Source organism: Astatotilapia calliptera, chromosome 15 (assembly GCF_900246225.1).
Source record: "Astatotilapia calliptera chromosome 15, fAstCal1.2, whole genome shotgun sequence".
Lineage (NCBI taxonomy): Eukaryota > Metazoa > Chordata > Actinopteri > Cichliformes > Cichlidae > Astatotilapia > Astatotilapia calliptera.
In genome coordinates, this window is record NC_039316.1 from 14,876,328 (window position 1) to 14,896,330 (window position 20,003).

Sequence of the window (20,003 nt, forward strand, 5' to 3'; positions counted from 1 at the left end):
TAGAGGGCTAAAAGCCTTCTTTGTTCTCACATTTCAGTAAGGAGCCAGTAGCCAGTGTGTTGGATTACTCCTGCCTGCCTGCAACCGCCTTGCTAACAGGACTTTAGGGGGCTTTTCTGAAGAGTTAATTGCATAGGAACAATTGTTCCCCCTCCCTTGGGCTGCACTGTTTGTAAACCCAGCCTATCTAGCAAACTTTCTGTGATGGTTGGAAACCAATAGTGTAGAAGGAGACTCACACACTGTGGTCTTTTTGTTACACACACACACACACACACCATTTTGTTGCTACATAAAGCAACAAGTTTCAAAGACTTATCCTGTTTGAAGATGCAAGAAGTAGGGCATGGCCCATTCAGATATTTTCCTCTGTGGTCAGAGCAATGACGCTATGTTAGCCACTAGAGTCTACTCCATTATTATAGAGAGAGGAGAGTTGTCAAGTCTTGTTCTTTAAGACTTAAAACTGAGCCTTCAAGAAAAAAAGTTCCTTGGGTTGGACTGATTTATGACATGCCAAGAAAAATGGATTTATGAGCACAATAGCTCTTGATGAGGCAGAGAAAAATGTATTTACTCCATGAATGCACAACAATTGACTGTTAAAAACACAAATTACAAAGGAAATTAAAAATGCAGCCCTCTGGACCCTGTCCTGCTCTCATTCCCTCTTCCCTCCACCACTTTCTTTATCCTATACTTTTTTTTCCCAGAGCCCTGGAGAGCCGTTTCCTTTTCTCACACATGAACATACATTAATGTCACCACCACACAGAGCACACAGCGGGCTTGTTTCTGGTCCTTGCTAGTGCTTTCATGTACAGCTTTAACTCAACTTCAGAGGATAATTTTCTTTCTTTTTTTTGGGGGGGGGGCAATATTTATCTATTTGACTGGGAAAGTTATAGCCTTTCTGGCTCTTGATACACAACACATTTAGAGCAGAAAACACGCAGCATGCAGTTATGTGAATAGACCCTCTGAGCTTCCATCTTTGCTCTTTCACTTCTGACTCACTGTCTGGGCTCACTTCCTCTGAAACAAACCACAAAGGCTTACTGTTAGGAATTGACACCATATTAGGAACTGAGCTCTGTGGAGCTAGCATAGTGGGATGTCAGATAGACTCAGAAAAGACATGAAACAAGCAGCGTTTGCACTGTGCCCTGAAAATCCTCCAGACTGATGCTATTTATCCTTTGCATACACAAAACCCAAGGTGCTGCTTCGTAGCCATGTTTGTTTACTGGCACCCTGCTTCAATGAATAGGATGTTTTGTTTAGTATGTTGCTACTTTGGGAAGAATGTCGAGAATCATAAACGCAAATGTAATCATGTGAAGCAATCACAAACACAAATCCCAGAGAGCCATTTACATTAACCCAGAAGATAACCTTCTGGTAATCTTGTTTACAATGAACAGCTGAACGACAGATATAAAAGACATGACAAGAGACAAGACATAGCCAGTTTTAAAAATACCTAGACTCTGAAGGCTTTGCAACTACTTTCTAACAGGCTGTATTAGCAGTTACAAGAAATTGTTCTCCTGACCTTTTCCAGAAAGAACATGAGGCCGAAAATACAGGCGCTTAAAGCTTTTCCCGGACGTGTTAAAGGAACCAAAGACAGGCAAAGCACATTCAAACGGTTAATGTCTATCATTTTCTCTCTCCATCAGCTAAAGGTCAAATTTCCTAAAAGAGTTATATCCACAAAACCTACACAGACTTGAAGTAGAAATCTGATGCTGCTCTCTGCTGTAGTGTAAACTTCTATTTAAATGGACTATAGTATATTTTCTAGTATCCATTTCTATTCATCATCAACACTGCTGTTTGCTGGAGTCTGGAATAGGCCTGTTGGCTGTGATGAAATTTTAGATTCATGAAATTTCCACAGCAATCTCCATCCCTGGAACACGTCAAGGGATTACCTGTGTGAATTATGTATGTCGAGCAGGAGAGCGAAAGGAAACGGCCAGTAGCTAATGATGAAGTTAACGCTTTAACATGAGTGTTTTGCTTTTATGGTAATTTGACTCTAATTATCGATTTAACACCATACTTCTGCTGTAAATGCTGCAACTCGTGTCTTGTTCTAATGGCACTTATGTTTACAGCCAACCCTCCGTATTACCATTATTTCCAATGACTTTTCTTGGCTGAATTCTCTTTCTCTTTTTTTAATCCTGACATAGTTTACCAGAGTCTCATCAATAAATATCAGGTTCATCTTGCTTTGTGCGATCTGGGCTCAATTAAGAAGAATGAAATGAGCTTCAAGTTCTGTTTACTAAGGAGCTAAGCCTCTAAATGTTTCATTGCTCATTACAAGTTCCTTGTGATTGTGATCAAATATTTAAATTTATAATACGGTGCTTGAATTGAAAAGATACCCCAGAAACCTCAAAGGAAATCTGAAATATTGTACTGAAAACCCCCCCAAAACTTGTGCATAAGCCATCTTCATTTGGACTTAATTAATGCCAAAGAGGAAAATATTAAGTGTTATAGGACACTTGAACGTTTGAACTGTGAGTCAGCTTAAACACTGCCTTATGTACTGTAAGGAAGTGGTCGGAAGTAAAAAAAAAAAACAAAACTTACAGAGCTACAACAGTTAAAAATAACCTTTGGATTTTTATCAGTTAACACGCAGCAGCGTTTGAAATGTTCCATTGCATTCCTGAACAGCTAGTTGCAGCATGACAAACAATTTTTTGCATAAAAGTGGAAGTTTAAAAAAAAGAAAGAAAAAAAGTATATACAAAATCACTATAAAACTTCAACACTTAGTTTGATTTATACAGATTCCTTCAAGCAACTTGCTAAAAAGACAGCAAGACTAGAATGCTACAGAGCTTAAAAGTCTAGTGCTGAAGCAAGGGTGTGCAACATTTGTTTTCCAGAAGCAAATGAAGGGCCACGGAATGGACAGACGACACACATATTTCAGAATTATGGTAAAACTCCATGAAATGTAGTGCACACAGCAGACTATTTTACAGTAGGCTGTTTGTTGGCCTACAAAAGCATGTCTCTTTACAAAAGAAAAAAAACAAAAAACAAGAGCTTTCTCTTTAAAAATGTTGACTGTTTTGTACAATTTACATACCATAATAGTACTAGTCCTCTTCATCCCATGTGAGACAGGGTGCACAATTGATTATATTTATGTTTGAGCTGACTGATATTGTCATGCAAAGATTACTTACATAAAACAATCCTCTGAAATGCTGTATAAACAACTAAATGAGCCTACATCCTTTCAACTGTATAATATGCATCACTGCAGAGGTCAAACACAGACTCAAATCAGACTGTTTTACACTCATCAAAAAGTAATATTTGTCTCCTAATTCAAACATTTATATGCTTGCAGTAAGAGGATAGAAGACTTAGGTTAATATTTACCATATATTTAAAAAAGGGATTGTTTTGTACACATATACCAATATTGAATCATTTGACATGGCCATGGCAAGCATTAGTGGCACACCCTTTGTTGGAACCAAGTTAAACAGCAGTACAGACTCATTACAGTCATTCACGTTGAGATTCATTAACACAATGTTGTCTTTTAATTCATTTCTAAGCATTGTTTTGCTTTCTTTCCTGTATGTCGGAGGGATCAAGACACTTCATATTATGCTCAAATATATGTTGCGAGTATAGAGAACTAGCTGTGACTTCCCAGAAGCTGACTGACAGTCTTAAAGGCGCAGGTTCCTTTTTCTGTGTCAAAAAGAATGAAGTGGCTCGAATATCTGTGTTCAGCCCTACAGGAGGCAAAACAGCAAACAGAAATACTTGATTACATACACACACGCGTGTGCACACACACAATCTTCTACAGCACCCTGAGCACGTGGGCTAGGGATTTGAGGACACACTTTTGTTGGTATTGGTAGACAGTCTATGCGTGCGAGTGTGCTGGACGCAGAACGTGAGCGTGATACCAGCCCCCCTGGGCTCAACATGAGTCATGTGTGTTACATAAGGCATACCGAGAGATAATACAGTTGCCATTAGCAATCCCCTCCTCCCTTGCTCAACGGCACATCTCCCTCGTTTTATACTCCTACTGTTGCTGTTTCTGACTCTCATAAACACACTATTTATTTAAGGAATTAAAGAAGAAAATCAATTAATGCATATAAACATCTGAGAGCCTTAAACCACTCCTTACACAGACACACACACAGACACACACGCTCACACAGTATGCTTGCACTCTGTGGCAAGGACATCTGGCACATTTCACAAGCTGGCTATGTGTGGAAAGTGCATGTGAGTGTGAGTGTGGTTGCGTTTTGTGTGTATGTAGGGGGGAGGGGACTGGAAGATTGGAAGAGAAAAGAAAGCTGACACAAGTGGAGGGGTTCAGCAAGTCCACAGCATCGACATTACACTTCTTTAGAGGAAACAAAGGACATCAGCTTTATAGTTCCTGTATTATGTTACTGTTTACCACGTGCAAGACCAAATTTCCCTCCATTAGACAACAATGAATTCAGTTTTAAAACCTGACACTTCCCAAATAATGTAGGACCTCAGGGTAAAACGCCAAACCTGATCTGAGGGTTGTTGTGGGGCAATAACAAAAGTTGTCTAGCCGTGCCAAAAGCTCTCGGAGGGTTCTAAATGTCATGGTTGATTAAAACCTTATGACAGAAATGTGACCGCATCTCTCTGTTTCACTCAATAGGGGAGGAAAACTGTTGTGACTCATTAGGACAGTGAATGGATTCACAGAGCGTGTGGGACTGAGCTCTTAGCTGCCGCTCTGAACCTGACCAACCCAAGGGTAAAGGAAGACGATTTAATCTAACTGACCTGTGGGAGGAGGGGAAAATAACCTCAATCAATTCACAAGAGACAGGCAAAGATAACAGTTTATTTGATGTGTATCGTGTGAGAGAAAAGGCAGAGAATTCAAAAAGCCATGAGCATGTGACTTACCTGATGCGTGACCATGAGGGAGCAGGATGAAGAGGAGGATAAGCACGGAGGCAGCCAGCCTGTGAGCTGGAGAGGAGGAGGAGGTAGAGGATGAAGAAGAGGAGGACAGGGCTCTCGTCTGAAACGCTACCATTCCATCGCACATCTTTTCCTCCGACAACCAGGGAGAGTCCTCTATGGCTTAACCTGTGCAGGCCACACAGACAGGAAGGGACAGAGAGGTATGAGGAGGGGGGAGGAAGAGCGCGGATTACTATCAACATTCAGCGAGGATTACGTAACCACAAGCAACACAGAGACAGGAGGGAATTAAGAGATAGCCACAGTGCACGGGCTGGAAGACAGAGTCACAAAGTGAAGCCCTGACCTGCATCTTATTAAACAGCAGCTGAATTCCTAATATTAATAACTGCATGAATGACTCTACGTCCATTTCCTCCTCATTTGTTTGATCTATTATTAGGATCCTCCAGCATTAGCCAGTGTTCCTCTTATCTCCACTCGATCCCTAATCTTGGCTCTGCCACAGCATCTAACCAAATAAACCAGACGTTAAAGTCCGTTGTAGATGATGTAACGAGATCACTCTTGCTGGTGAGTTAGCAACACTGGCGGCTGGGCATGGTGGAGACAGAGGCTAAAAATGTGTGTGAGAGAGAAAATTTGGGTGTGATTACAACTGCAACTTTTGCAAAGACCCAGATGACTGGGAAAAAGGAGTTTGTCTAAGAAAATCATCATCATGAAAGAAGTTTAATTTCCAGAAGATCATGTCTCACACTCTACTGTGCTGTTAAAGCAGTCAGCATCAGCAAAAATTCAGACATTTGTAAGGATATCATTTATATTTCATAATATTATTTATACATCTAAATAAACAGTGTTCTTAAAGATTTTTTCATGCTATGTGTGCACCTCAACTGTGATTCTATTCCATACTGTTGGTTGTTTACTACAATGGAGTGTGATGGAAAATGTATGCAAAGATAATGGCAATAGGTGATGCATTCAGAAATGATTCCCATATTTTGTTTACCATATACTGTAAATTGGCAATGATATCAGTCTGTTCAGATTCCTTTTCCCTATACTACTTGGAGACGGAAAATAATACTTACGGATTATTTTTCTTGTATAAAAAAGTTTAATCAAAATCAGTGCTGTAATTTTTTTTTTTTAAAGGTAAGATGCAAATGCAAAAATCAGACACCTAGTTCTCTGGGCAGACAGCAAACAAAAGCATGAAGGACATCAAGAGTTACTGTGAGACATCTTTAAACAGTAATATGCAAATAGAGAGCAACAACCTCATCCTCTCTCCACCAATATCTCTCCATGATACCAACTTAAATAACTTCCTAAAAGCATTTGTTGGTTGATTGAGGTGATACGATGCAACACACCATTACGTAAATGAGATGCAGATGCACATAGAGCTGTTTATGTTGCATCAGAGGGATAAGGATGAAGTAGAAGTGGCTCTGTTCTGTGGGAAACTAGATGGCCTGCAGGCAGAATATTCTCAAGAGGAGGCAGAGGCCCATTACATTTCCACAAGGCTGCGAAGCTAATGCCTACAGTAATGGCATGGCTGCACTTAGAGAGCCGCAAATTTAATTGCTGATCTGCTGGATGGCCACTGGCACTGACACAGCATATGATCTGGACTGTGTAGAAGAAAGTAACTGTAAGGACATATACACTATAATATAGTGTATATGTCCTTACAGTTACTTACAGTTACAGTTACTGAAAAACGTAATAAGATTCCAGTATATAGTGACTATATACTGGAATCTTATTACGTTTTTCAGGTACAGGATGCAGATATGACAGTTTAATTAAAATATAGCTGCTTCCTCATTGCTTCACTAAGAAGTCAATGAGAGTCATGTGTTTTTAGTGTGCTTTCTGCATCAAGGTGATTAGATAGGTTCTAATTAACTTCAACATTGTATTTCTAATCGCCTGTGTTTTAGCATTTGAGTGCTCTGGACAGGGCTATATTCCAAATTTCCAACACAAACAAGGGAAAGCAGCCCACCCACTGCCTGCCATCTTTCTGATGCCCCTAAGAGTGGGATGAAGAGTCATACCTGACTGTGGCGCAAGCCAGTGGGAAACAGTGACGTAAGTCAATTTTGGCAGGACAGTCTGGGCACTGCATTGAGCCAAAGGGCAGCTAGTCAAAAGCACATGCAATGGATCTGTGCCAGCCATTTGATCCATAGATGCTTTCTCATTTGTCCATGCTGGCTGCTATTGTCGGGTTATATAGAGGCCCTTCATTATCTTTTTGACAGATGAATGTCAATTTTAGAAGTATCAAGGACAAAATGCACAAAGGAAAGACAAAAAACTGCAATTGTTGAGGTTTAAATAACTGCTTAGGGCTGCATTTAAAATGCAGGACTGACCTCCTGAAAAAGCTGAGGGCATAGTATTGACCAGCCAGAATGTCTACAAAGTGAAAACTAAAGCAGAATTAGCTTAATTGCTTTCACACAAGAGAGTCTGAAAAAGGAGAAAGTCATTAAGTCTGTTCTAGGGTATCCTAAAAAGCACAGCTTCCAATTAGCTATAACAAGACATTTTCACAACATGAAAGGAATTTTTGCACATCTTCTAATGCACTGACTTTATGTTCACATATTTAATTGATTAATAACAGAGCAGGCAGGTTGACAGCTAAAAGCACAGGAATACTTTAAGTCTGGATGTCAACCTGCCTTGCAAATGTGTGGGTTTCCTGTCAAATGCAGCAAAAGATGTTAAGCTTGAAACATCACATTATAGAATGTGCTTCTATTTTCAACCTCAAGTTTCCTGAAACACCTTTTTTTTAATCAACCTGCACACAAAAACACTTCCTGCCAGAAGCTGCACAGTACTAACAAAGCAATTGAGACCGAAACTAAAGTACAGTGTCTTTAAAGATAGCAAATATTAGAAATCAAACCAATATAAATGGTTGACTTCTAAATGAATTATTAGAGTATAACTACTTTACATTATACTATTATACTAAATATCACTATCAAATTATATATACCAACAAAAAGGCAACTAAAAGGAAAAAACTGTGTGAGTTTCAGAAAACATACCAACCCCCCATAAAAATGAGATACAGTAAACAATACTGTAACAGCATTCTGAGGCAGGAGGACAGGAAGTGGCAAGAACAGCCAACCAACAAAACTGGTACGGGCAGTTCTAGCTTGCCATTAAGTTAATAGACAAGGAAGTCTATTGACCAAAATTTTCAATCTGCACCACAAAGTCTGATTAAGAAGACTAAGGATGCAACGATCCAATATTGTAATCAGATATTGACTTGTAAAGCTGGATCGCATATCAGTGACAACTTCCCAGTCTCTGCACCAATCTATTCAAATCTTTTAACTGTTGTTCTATGTTTATGTCGCCATGCGACAGCAGCAGAGCTGAAAAGAGCTAACAGCAAAAGAGCAAGCGATTTGGATGTATTTCATGCCTGCTAAACTGACAGCTTTTCTTTATATGTTTTTCATTACGTGCAAACTGTGGTCAAGTGAAAAGCTCAGACAACGAAATGTTTTTTGTCTTCTCTCCCTTTTAGTTTTGCTCTCGTTATCTGTGCTGGGAGAGACATTATATAAAGTAGAAACTAGAAGGATGTTGTTTCGGTAAGCTTTTATTACACTTACAGCAACACACTGTGAACTAGATTAATATTTCACTTCAGCTATCTCTTGTCAGTTCCGCATTGTGTGTGTACAAAGAGGCAAAAAAAAAAAAAAAAGACGGAAAAAAAAAGCCCTAAATAAACTAGAAACTACCATGACTTTCTCTTTAATTGAGTGGAAATGAGATGTTGGCAAAAAAGATATATAAAATTGTAACTTCAGTTGTTTTTGGTCTGTTCTTTTATGCATTACTTTACTAAAAAAAATACCAATTAGGTAAGTTTATATTCTTCAACAAATTCATCCATCAAGTTTTATTTTACAACATTAGAAAATAAAATCTTTGTGTAAAGCCCAATAAAAGGATGATTCCCAGTCTCTTTTTCAGTGTGAGGAAAAAAAGTGTGGTAATTTAACACTGGACCTGGATAAGTACTCTGTCTTAGCAGATACCCAAAACCAAGGAATGGCTATCAAATGGAAAAAACTGGATCATGACATCCCTCAAGTTTAAAACTGCACTTCATAAGTCATTTGGACATTTCTTGGTCGTTCCATGTGTTACATCTGTAGGCCATACTTAGGTCTAGCACATTAAAGAAGTTGAGGTTTTAAAAACATAAACACATTTTCAGAGTGTGTAGTCTTGAACTTTGGGGGAAAAAACTATGTAACTCTCCACTTGAGACACCAATGAGCCAACCAGGCAGTCAGCAGACTGCTACTGCAGTTTTTCAGCTGCCCGAGGCTCCTGGAATGCAAAGGGAGCCAAGGAGAGAGCAGCAGCACAGGCATGTGTCCGGGAACAGAGAGGACTCAGTGCGCCAAAGAAACAGCCCAGAGGAGATTTCCATCCGATAGCCCTCCATGCTACTGCTGCTGCTGGTAGAGCCTACGTGGGCCTATGAAGGGAGCCCAGAAACGGGGCTCTGCATGGCAGAAGAGAAAGGACCCTTTGTTATTAAGTACGATAGTGTTAAACCCCACAGTGCCTCAGCATCCCTCTGTACTGCCGCAAGGAAAGAGAGAGAGACACAGAGAAAGATGAAGGAGAGAAAGAAGAAGAAACAAGGGAAAAAGGGGGAAATATGATAGTGGTGAAAGATGAGGAAAGGATTTAAGGCAAAAGCAGTACTCTCATTTATACTCACAATGTGTTTTCTCTAGGTATGTTGTCAAAACAGAAAACGCCCCCAAACTCAGGGCCCAGAGTTATAAAAATTTCACTGCAGTTACATAATGTCCTTTAAACTAAGAACCATTAAAGCTTCACATTGTATATCCATTATTCTGCGGATGCTAAGGCTTGTACAATGCATGAAAACAAAACTAGTCAGTCTAAACAATGGGGGAAATAAATAAATAAATTAAGAACATGAGTGAGTTCAGCAAAGAAAAACAGCCTTTCAGCTCACGCCTTAATTCTGTTGAAAAAAACCTATCCAACAAAAATAAGCTCTAGGAATTAGACGCAAACATTTGGGTATCGCTGAACAACAACTAGCAGGAGTGACAGCATTATGAAATATTGGGAAATTTTGGGGCAATAAGCCCATCATATTAGTGAATGTATTGAAGTCTTTTCACATAAAACATGAGCTGACAGCAGATGGAAGCTGTAAGCTGGATTTCTAAAGAGCAAACCGAGCGAGGGATGGGCACAAACAACTTACTGTTGAACCTTGACCTGCTCAATAAAGTAGCCAGTAGGCAGGAAAGTGCTATTCACAGCATGTTGTACACATGTTAGAGTAAATCATTTAACTAGCGTGATAAAAATGTTTTGCACATAACTGAAACATATTAATAAAAAACAAAATCTTTTGAAAAAGACAAAAACTTTGGTGCATGTTTAAAAAGTCTGGGATGTCTACATGATATGAAATGCTGTATTTCTATTAAAACAAAAATAGAAAGGTAAAAATGATTACAAAATATGATAACTGGGCTGAAAATCGGAGCTTAAATAAACATACGGTATATGTTATGAAACGACCAAAACAATAAGAAGGTGGCGCACAGAGATCGGATCAAAACATTTCTCAGCCTTGTATTATCAAGAGACCACAATAGGAAATTGAACCTGAATACTTCCCAGACTCTGATCTTCGGTATAAACACAACAGTTCACATCTGAACTTCCCTGCTCTCCGCTTTGGGTCAAGTGTCACATCTTACCCTTTCCCTAGTAACAGGAAACGACTCAAAAAAAAAGTTTTACTGGAACAAAAGCGTGGGGTGGGAAACTGCACTGCTGGGAATGAGAGACCCCCCCAGCGCAAACACACACACACACACACACACACACACACACACACACACACACAGAGAGACAAATAATAGCTCAAAGATGCATCTCTGCAACTGTATCAAATGTGGTCAGCTGGCTCTTTTTAGCAGTCCTACGGCAGTCACACGCTTCAACACGTGCAACTGTACAGTGAGGTATTTAAACAAAGAGTGTGGTGGGCTGCCAATGCCACGGGAACAAAAAAAAAAAAGCTGAATAAAAAGAGAAAACAACACGATTCAAACAAGCAATACACCTGGATGTACCCGGTTCTTCACCGACTCAGCCTCTTATGTATGCACCATAAACAACACAATACAAGCAGACTTCTTGCTTCCTCGTTCCTTTTTTTGTTCACATGACCAGCTGTAACGTTGTTACAGTGGGTAACTGTTAGACGGGACTCACCAGCTACCACAGACAATTTGCTCTTTGTTTCACTGTATCTGACAAGTCAAGGTGAGATATTTCCACAGATTCAAACTTATATCCAAGAGACCGTCAGAGAAAAAAAAATATGACATTTAGCCAAACAGTAACTACGTTTATCATACGCTAGCTTAGTTTAATAATCGACCTCGTTTGTTAAACAAAAATAAAAGGAAAAAGATCAAACGAATTACTTACACTAACGAGTTAGTAAGCGTGACCCTAAGATTGGTTACGCTTTTCCTGGTTATTATTATAATTATTATGTAATGACCAAATACTGACGGGCAGAGAGAGACAGAAAGAAAGACAGAGACAGAAGAGAGAAGACCAAGAGCTCTCGTGTGGCCTGTGTGTGCTTAGCTGGCGAAAATACGTTCAAGACTCACCAACGTAAAGGTTACCAGCGGCGGCGAGCCCTCCTCTCTTACATTCACATTCGAGGCATTAAGGACTGTATAAATGGAGACGCTCGGACCTGAGTATAGAAATATAAAAATACGACGTCCTCGGCGTCAAGTTCCGTCAGTGCCGCTCCGCTCGTCCCCTGTCCTCGACTCAGCCAGCTCTTTATTTTAGGTGAGCGGAAACACTCGCTGTGAGAACTCTACGGGGCTGACTCGCTCTCGCGCGGTGTCCATGGCTACCTCTGTAAAAAAAAAAGGGCGGATCCATGGGTTGTCAAGTCACTGGGCTGGATTTCAAAATAAAAGCGCAGAGTTTTGGTGAGGGGAAACAAAAGAATCACTAAAAAAAGAATCAAACAAAAGGACAATAAAAATGCAAATGCTTAACTGTATGCTACAGTTGCATGTAGTTTTTATAAAGTCGTATGAGTATGCTCGCCAACAGATTTGGGTTAATAAATATCTGATATCCCGAGATATCAGCTTCAAGAGATAAAAAGCCAAATATTATCAGAGAATTAGTAATAATCGAAAATAATATTCACCTGTTTATCAGTTAGGCTTTATGAGATGACAGTAAAATACTGTAAAAATGACTGTAAAGATTTTTCATTTTGTTAACATTCTACAATATATCTAGTATATAATATCTAATTTTATAACATACTATTTGTCAATTAACATTTAACGTTATTACATGAATTAGGAAAGAATGGAATAATGTGATGTTCCTGTGTTTCCACAGAATCTAAAATGCTAAGAATAGAAAAGAATAGTCCAGAGGGGTTGTGGACATGTTAATAGATTCTTTATTTGTGTGCGCCTTGCATTTTTCATGTTTGAATTATTATACTTTTTTCATGCATAGGTGTTTTTTAATTTATTTGTTAATTTAAAGGTTTGCTCTTTCTGATGATCTCTTTAACAGAATGCTAGTGCCTGTCTGTCTCCCCTTTACTGAGGTTAATATACTCTATATACATCAACCATGCTTTAAAAACAAATACATTCTGGACATTACCATTATATCACAGGTAAAGTGTGAGATTATGTAAATGTATTAGTATTTGAATTATCTCCCAGGGTTTATATCTAATGAATAATTTTCCCGATGATTTCTGCAGAGGCAACCAACAATGCCTTGGTTGGTGCCTCTGTGAGTGTGTCATTAGATCTTTTGATGTGATTTTTTTTATTGGTTTTGATGCTACAGTGAAAGAACATCCCAGTGTGTATTAACTCAGATGGCTGGTTCTTAAACTGAGGAGGCAATGCATAAATAGACACATGATCTAAATGTCTGCCTTTATGCAATATGCCTGTAGAAGAAGGCAGGAAACGAGTGGGAAAATTTTTGCTTTCATTCGCTTAGAGGAGAAATGTGAGATCTTTGAGATTTCTCATTATAGCTAAATGCAGTTTACACATCACTGTAACGTCACTCAGCTCTGCAGATCATGAAGTTTTACTGCAAATATGGATGAAAGAGGGTAGTCACTCCTTTTAAACCCCTTATGTTACTAGAGCTTACCATAAGAAAGTTGATCAATTGCTTGCAAACATCACTGCCGATAGATCAAAAAACATTTAACCAATTCTGTCATGCACTTTTAAAGAATGGTTGTCCTAAAGAGAAAAAAAAATGAAATACCGATAAAGAAGTCATGGAAACCAAATAAGGTCTCACTGAGTGATTTTAAATTGGATGATATTAACCAGAATTATCTTTAATGTGAGTTTAATTTCATCCCTATCATACAGTAATCTCTCTTATCCTCTTAAATCCATTCGAGTCACGTGAATAATTTCCTTTTAAATCCCTCAGAGTCCAATAAGAGATCACTAATTTTGACGACTGTTTAATGTTTTGCCAACGTGTTGTGTCTGCATAGCTTTTAAAACACATTTTTAAAATTTACCCTTTCCAGTTTTGCTTAAATTTGGATGCCGTCCTAATCCCTACTCACACCTTTGTCATGTTTTAATTTCCCCTCTTTCCATAAAAGTTTCCTTTCTCTTCTCCTCTCCCTGAGAAGAAATCTCCCTGATAACAGAGGCCCAAGTAAAGGTCAGCCAGTTATAGGATTATGTTAAGACTCCAGTTTGACACCTAGACATGCCACTGAGTCTTGTAAAGAAACTCATACCCAGTAGAGAAACAAGAAGCGGGACACCCACTGTCCAACCGCTTTGTTCATAAAAATTTAAATGTATGCACTAAGGTGGTTTAACAACTAATATCTCTCGCTCTACATTGAAATACATTAGATAAGTAAATGAGATATGACTTATCATGTTCTGTTCTGGATTTGTGTTCACACAGATAAGACTGGGGCATGCTCTGGATGCAAATGTCTATTCTGTGTTAAGATATATGTATATATAAAAAGTGCTAGTCTTCTACAGAAGACCCAGGCTATATGTAAAGTAGCCTGTATTATCTTTGAGTGAGACTGTGCATTAGAAGTCTGTACTAGTGCTGACATCTAGTGGCTCCATCGACTACTTACCTACATGTATAGGTATTTTACTTCATGATATTTGCTGAAAAAAAAAAGAAAGATCTCCGTATAAATTACTTTATCATTAGAAATGTGTTAATTTACACTCATTTACATTCTAGTGTCGTGATAAAAATGGATGATTACTGGTATTTAGTTATATAAATGAGTTGCCCCATAATCTGTCAAGGAAATCTCAGACATATTTCTCATGAATGATTTTAAAGTGTAAGTATGTATCTTTTATTTATCCATATAAAAACAGGAACTGACATTAAAACTGTATGTGAATGTGAACGTCTATGTGAATGAATGTGCAGCAGAAATTGCGACAAATTTAACATAAATTTTCTGTAAGGATATTTTAAGTAGCCAAAAATGATTGAACTGATTATACTGTAGAAAACTGAGTAGGTACAATAACGTAGACTCATGAACACACTTGCAAAACAGGCAATTTTGTTATTTTTATATAAACCCTTTGTAATTCCAGTTGACTACAGGTTACCAACATAAGCAAATACATTAGGCATAAAATCGTATAGAAACATTAGAAATCACGCGCAGACGATCGCTTTTTGACAGATCACCTGGTTCAAAATATTATGGACGGTTACATTGCGGATGGTGGGGGTGGTGGTGATAACAATTCTTCTCAAACTGTCATGAAATAAAAATGTCTCTCACTTTTGACATTTTGAAAGGCATATTTAGAAAACCAGGGTAAAAAAGAGTGTTACACTAACGCAATACAAACACGACAAAGCTACAGGTGATCTTAAATCGTACCCCCGACGCCCCCGTTTTTATAAGTGGCTGCTTCCGCTTGCTTTCTACTTGGACAGTGCTACTTCCGTTATTAGCGTCGATTTTGTACATTAAAGCTTCAAGGTTGGACAGGTACGGTCAGACTGGAGAGGGGGTGTGTTAATTCTGATATTAATATAAACATTTTGACCTGGTTTTAGCCTGTTGGTTGCCCACAACTATAGCTAGCCCAAACAATGAAAGCAACTCAAGTTAGCTTGTTTGTGTTTTCTACCCTTGTTGTTTTGTCAACCGGAGAAAACGAAAGAATTTCTTGACCTTTCACCCAGTTAAACATTACTGTGTGACGCCGTGTGGCTGCTCAATCTCAGCGTGACACCAGCCTTTCCCATCAACTGATGACCATCAAACCATTTCTTACTTAAACACTTTAGCTAGAAAGTGTGACAGACCATAGTGTCCCCTGATAACTGTGCCAATGTGACTCGTCACTCTCTTATTGTGCGTAAAAGGTTAATTTTAATAATAACGTGTACATTATAGTGTTCATTTGGTTACTTTCACTTAAATTTATCCATTTTATTCTTAAATTTCATTTGTGGTCTTGTGTCAATGCCGTCATTCTAATGTACAAGGCTCACCAACAAGGCTGGAGAGAACACATCCTACAATACCCCACGTATTCTCCAAATTCTATACCGGGTATATTGCTATTTTAATTTACATATATATGAAAAGCAAGTGTACAGATAATCATAAGTTTAGTAGTTATATCTACATTTGTTGTTTTTCCAATTTAACTTCACAGCTTCGGTCCTTGTTTGGTTGTTGTAGTCAATCTCCAAAATAAATTATCTAAACTGGAGCAATGGCTATGTTCAAGGCCTCTTGCTGAATACAGACTGTCTTTTATCTTCCACCTAGGCACCATGCATAGGCTGCTTAAATGCAAAATGAGATTTGTGATATATCTCATGAGCCCAGTTAGGTTTCGTATTGTGGTATAAATAGTTTTTCTTAAAATTTATCTCTTTTTTTTGTTGTTTTGTGAATATTTCTATTGTAAATGATGATGTTAACCCATAAAAGTGATTTCTAGGTGAAAGCAGTTACATTGACTTAATTCTCAATTGCCTTGACAGGTGCAGTGACACGATTCCAGGCTACAGTGAAACAACCGTTCCCATCTTAAACAGCTGAAATGGTGCAATCACAGATCCGCTTGAAAATTCTCCCTAGTGTTCGCAGCTTCTTTGACAAGATGGTGCGGGTAAAAGTAGAGGGACTCACTCCTCACAAACCAGTGGAGCTGAGGTCCAGACTGGTTGATGACAAAGGTGTCACTTTCAAAGCCTCTGCCCTGTACAAAGCAGATGAAAGTGGTCAGGTGGATGTCTTCCGCACACCCTCTCTGGGTGGTAGTTACACCGGCGTGGAGCCCATGGGTTTGTTTTGGGCCCTGGCACCAGACGCACCACACACTAAACTCATGAAGAAGGATGTGCTCAGCCCAACACGCGTGGCCCTGGAGGCTCTTAATGGAGAGACTGGCGAGGTTTTAGCATCTGAATCTAATGAGAGAGGATACATGATTGAGGGGATGAAGAGAATACCTTTACAAGAGGGCAGAATACGAGGTGTCCTCTTCATACCACCAGGTTAGTAGGATTTTAACAAATTATTCACAAAATTAGGTATCAAGTCAACATTAACTGTCCCCCCCTTTAGGAAATGGCCCATTCCCAGGAATTGTAGATTTGTACACTTTTGGTGGAGGTCTCACTGAACCCAGATCCAGCCTCTTGGCAAGTAAAGGCTTTGTTGTTCTGGCACTGGCTTATTTTCGTTACCAGGATCTCCCAAAAAACCCTAAAAACCTGGATTTGGAATATTTCGAGGAGGCGGTCACATATCTGAGGAAGCGGCAAGAGGTTAGTATTGAAGAGCAAACAGCAAAGGACATATTTATTAGAAGTAATTCAATGTTATGCATCTTATGTATGTGAAGGTTGTGAAAATATTGCTCAAACATCTGCATTTGAAGTGGATTTGAGATAGAGGCCTATATTTGTGTCTAGTGTGTCAATGTTGCCACCTGCTGGCTTTTCTTCTGATATCACCATCATGGATTAATGATGAAACCTCTATATTTCTTAAGTCTTAAAATATTACAAGCTTTTTGTCATTTTTTCTTTAGTTGAAATAGTTAATTGGCCATAAGTAATTTTGATTTTGGAGGTTTACAGCAAGGTGTAATGATCTGTGGTAGTAATAGTTCGATAACATTACAAAATGTTTAGGGGTTCAAAAGTAATTGAGTAGAAACACACAAAGACAAGCAAAATTTAGTTTTATATTTTAAAGAAAGTATTTGTCAGACATGGAAACAACAGCAAACACTTTGTTAGTCCTAGTGAGCATACAACACCCTGTTCTCATATTTCTTGAACTAAAATTAGTCGATTGACTTGTGCAGCTAAGGATAATCTCCCTCTTTGGTCACATTGGATATATATAACAAGGTTGTTGTCCTCTACTGCACAATTAAATGTCTCTCAGTCATTGCAGAACTCCCAGCATCTTGAACGGATAACAATATGAGCTGCTCCCTTTTCTCCTCTTTTCGCATATCTTTCTTTTTTGAAGTAAACCCATTCTAACTGAAGCTGAGCCTAAAGAACAAAGAAATGCTAGTGTCCATCAATTTGTGATCTGCACTGTATTAGCAGATGTGCACCTGTTACTTTAAAAAATTTAACTAACATAAAACCTCTTGATTCAGGTGAAAGGTCCTGGGATTGGCGTCATATCAATCTCTCATAGTGGTGCCTTGGCTTTGAGCATGTCATCTTTTCTCTCTGGGATCTCAGCGACTGTCTGTATTAATGCCTGTAATGCAAACACTGTGCTTCCTTTACACTACAAAGACATTGTATTCCCGCCACTGCCCCCTGTCATGGAGAATGTGAAATTCACAGAGTCTGGGCTTGTAGATATACGTGACGCCTTACCAGACCCCACCAAGGGCAAGAACAGGGCGTCTTTGATTCCAATTGAACGAGCCACCTGCCATTTCCTGTTTGCTGCTTCTGAAGATGACCACAACTGGAACAGCACGTTTTTTGCCAGTCAGGCTGCTGAAATTTTGAAAAAGCATGGCAAAAAATCCTACGAGGTTGTTACTTATCCAAAAGCTGGTCACTTTCTGGATGTGCCGTACATGCCTTATTGTTCATCTGGCTTTCATCCAGCTGTAGGGAGTGTTGTGGTGTTTGGTGGGGAGCCAAAAGCCCACTCTGAGGCTCAGCTGGACCTGTGGGAAAGAGTCCAGGAGTTCTTCAAGACCCACTTGGGCAACAAGAGCACTTGATACTGTATTAATCCATCGAGCATCTCTGAATGGTTGTTCTTAGAAATGGTTACCAGTGCCTGTATTTTCTAATTAGTAAAATTGTGAGAACTCCATTAACCGTCTAGTGTTCTGCATCGGAAACACTCCAACAATCGTTTGGTTTCAGATGAGTTTTTTTCAGTAGGACACGGGCTTGTAGCAAAAAATCGTCTATAGTAAAAAGAATCTGAGATTTTGTCTTGTCATGGGAAGGAAATGTAAAGGGACTGCACATAAAGAGCACTACAGAGTTTTGTTGGGGTAGGGTGTTGAATTTAGTGTCATCCCCACTTCTTGATGCAGACTCAAGGTCTGAGTAGTGGTCTACGTCATAAGCCACAGCCATCAGCTCAAACTTGATTGTTTTGTTGAAGTATCTCACAAAAGTAGAAGACACTTGGACTTTTCCTGCAGTTACTTGACAAAATGTCTACCTATAAAATAACCTACATATGATAACTTCTCCACTGACATGATGTTGGTACAGAACCAGTTCTGCTTTTGTGCTATTTGTAACTTATTTAGTGTTTAATGTTGTATAGCAAAAAAAAAAAAAAAAAGGGGGGGGGGGGGTAAATATGTGGTGCTGGTGCCAGATTTTTGGGCATCTGAACTGGTGAAAATGCATTTTGTAACTTCAGCTTGAGTGGAAAACTATCAAAACGGTAGCATGTTATGGAATCACCTACTGAAAACCAATAGTTAAGCTTCTTTAATCTTGTTTTATCTTTCTGGCACTTATCTAGCAGTATTTGATATTTAAATTGTATAGGACTGGAATAATTCTGTATTTTAAGAAAGCTGAAAAAAGTGATCTTTGTAAAAAATATTTGATGTTTGCCCAAAAAATGAAAGAAATTTGTTGTCATGTACAATATAACCTATAATAAAGCAAAAGCAAATATGTAAATACTATTATAAATCCTGCTGTGCTGGTTTTATTTCCATGCCTGTTTCAAGAATGTGTATATACTGTGATGATCTGAGCAAGGATCCGAGAGTACACTGCACCAGAGAAGGGAGTCTTATTCGAAAGCTGGGAAAAACATACAGACATATGTCCCTCACTGATATTTTGATCACATGAAAATGTGGATTTTCTGTGTAATAGGATGTCATCTTATTTAACAAACAGGAAAACATGGAGTGTATTTAAATGGCACTAATTCTACATTTAAACATTTTTTTCATGGTATTTTCCAAAAGAAAGTCCATTATTAATTAAAATGCTAAGTGATCCATGAAATGTCCTCTGGTACGGGGTTATTTTTGGTATTTTCAGCAACCATGAGAGGAATGTCGCAAGCTCCCATGAGAGTACAGACTGACCAAGACAACAGGGTCAGTGTGAAAAGAGAGTGAAGTTAAACCTACCCTTGTTTTTGAATTTTAATCCTTAATCCCGCCTTTTGACCAATATAAAGGTTTATAAAGTGCTTAGAAACACGACTTTTAAGGTGAAGTAATGTAATGAAGTATTTCCTTAAAGTATTTTTTTTTTGTGATTTAACAGCCTATTAGGAATGTAGCCATCCGTTACCTTTATTTCTCGGTATCAGCCAGGCACCTCTTCCTCCATGCTGCTTG

The 20,003-nt window shown here is 38.7% G+C and overlaps 2 protein-coding genes across 5 annotated transcripts in view; one reads left to right on the forward strand and one right to left on the reverse strand.

The window, feature by feature from the left end:
• susd6 (sushi domain containing 6) overlaps positions 1–12,017 on the reverse strand; it is a 31,274-nt gene extending 19,257 nt beyond the window's left edge. Inside the window, exons 1-2 of the mRNA XM_026143175.1 lie at positions 11,739–12,017; positions 4,966–5,151 (exon numbers count right to left, since the gene is read on the reverse strand). Of these exons, the coding sequence (XP_025998960.1) occupies positions 4,966–5,110 (145 nt within the window). The 5' untranslated portion in view covers positions 5,111–5,151; positions 11,739–12,017. The remainder of the gene's footprint in view (positions 1–4,965; positions 5,152–11,738) is intronic.
• LOC113006916 (acyl-coenzyme A thioesterase 1-like) lies at positions 10,480–19,338 on the forward strand. 4 transcript variants are annotated; one of them, XM_026143173.1, is made up of 5 exons: positions 15,213–15,526; positions 15,661–15,727; positions 16,168–16,683; positions 16,754–16,956; positions 17,808–19,338. In XM_026143173.1, exons 3-5 carry the CDS (start codon positions 16,227–16,229, stop codon positions 18,393–18,395), a joined length of 1,248 nt encoding a protein of 415 aa, XP_025998958.1. In that variant the 5' UTR covers positions 15,213–15,526; positions 15,661–15,727; positions 16,168–16,226; the 3' UTR covers positions 18,396–19,338. The 4 variants fall into 4 exon arrangements, with proteins under 4 accessions (XP_025998959.1, XP_025998954.1, XP_025998955.1 ...); XM_026143174.1 differs by lacking the exons at positions 15,213–15,526; positions 15,661–15,727 and adding an exon at positions 10,480–11,379; XM_026143169.1 differs by lacking the exons at positions 15,213–15,526; positions 15,661–15,727 and adding an exon at positions 15,087–15,157.
• Positions 19,339–20,003: the final 665 nt, after the last annotated feature.

What these genes read in the sequence shown, in the direction of transcription:
- LOC113006916 (XM_026143174.1), top strand. Translation starts at nt 16,227, where the DNA reads ATGGTGCAATCACAGATCCGCTTGAAAATTCTCCCTAGTGTTCGCAGC. An exon ending in TGTCCTCTTCATACCACCAG is followed by an intron (nt 16,684 to 16,753) that starts GTTAGTAGGATT and finishes CCCCCCCTTTAG; the next exon opens with GAAATGGCCCATTCCCAGGA. An exon ending in ATCTGAGGAAGCGGCAAGAG is followed by an intron (nt 16,957 to 17,807) that starts GTTAGTATTGAA and finishes CTCTTGATTCAG; the next exon opens with GTGAAAGGTCCTGGGATTGG.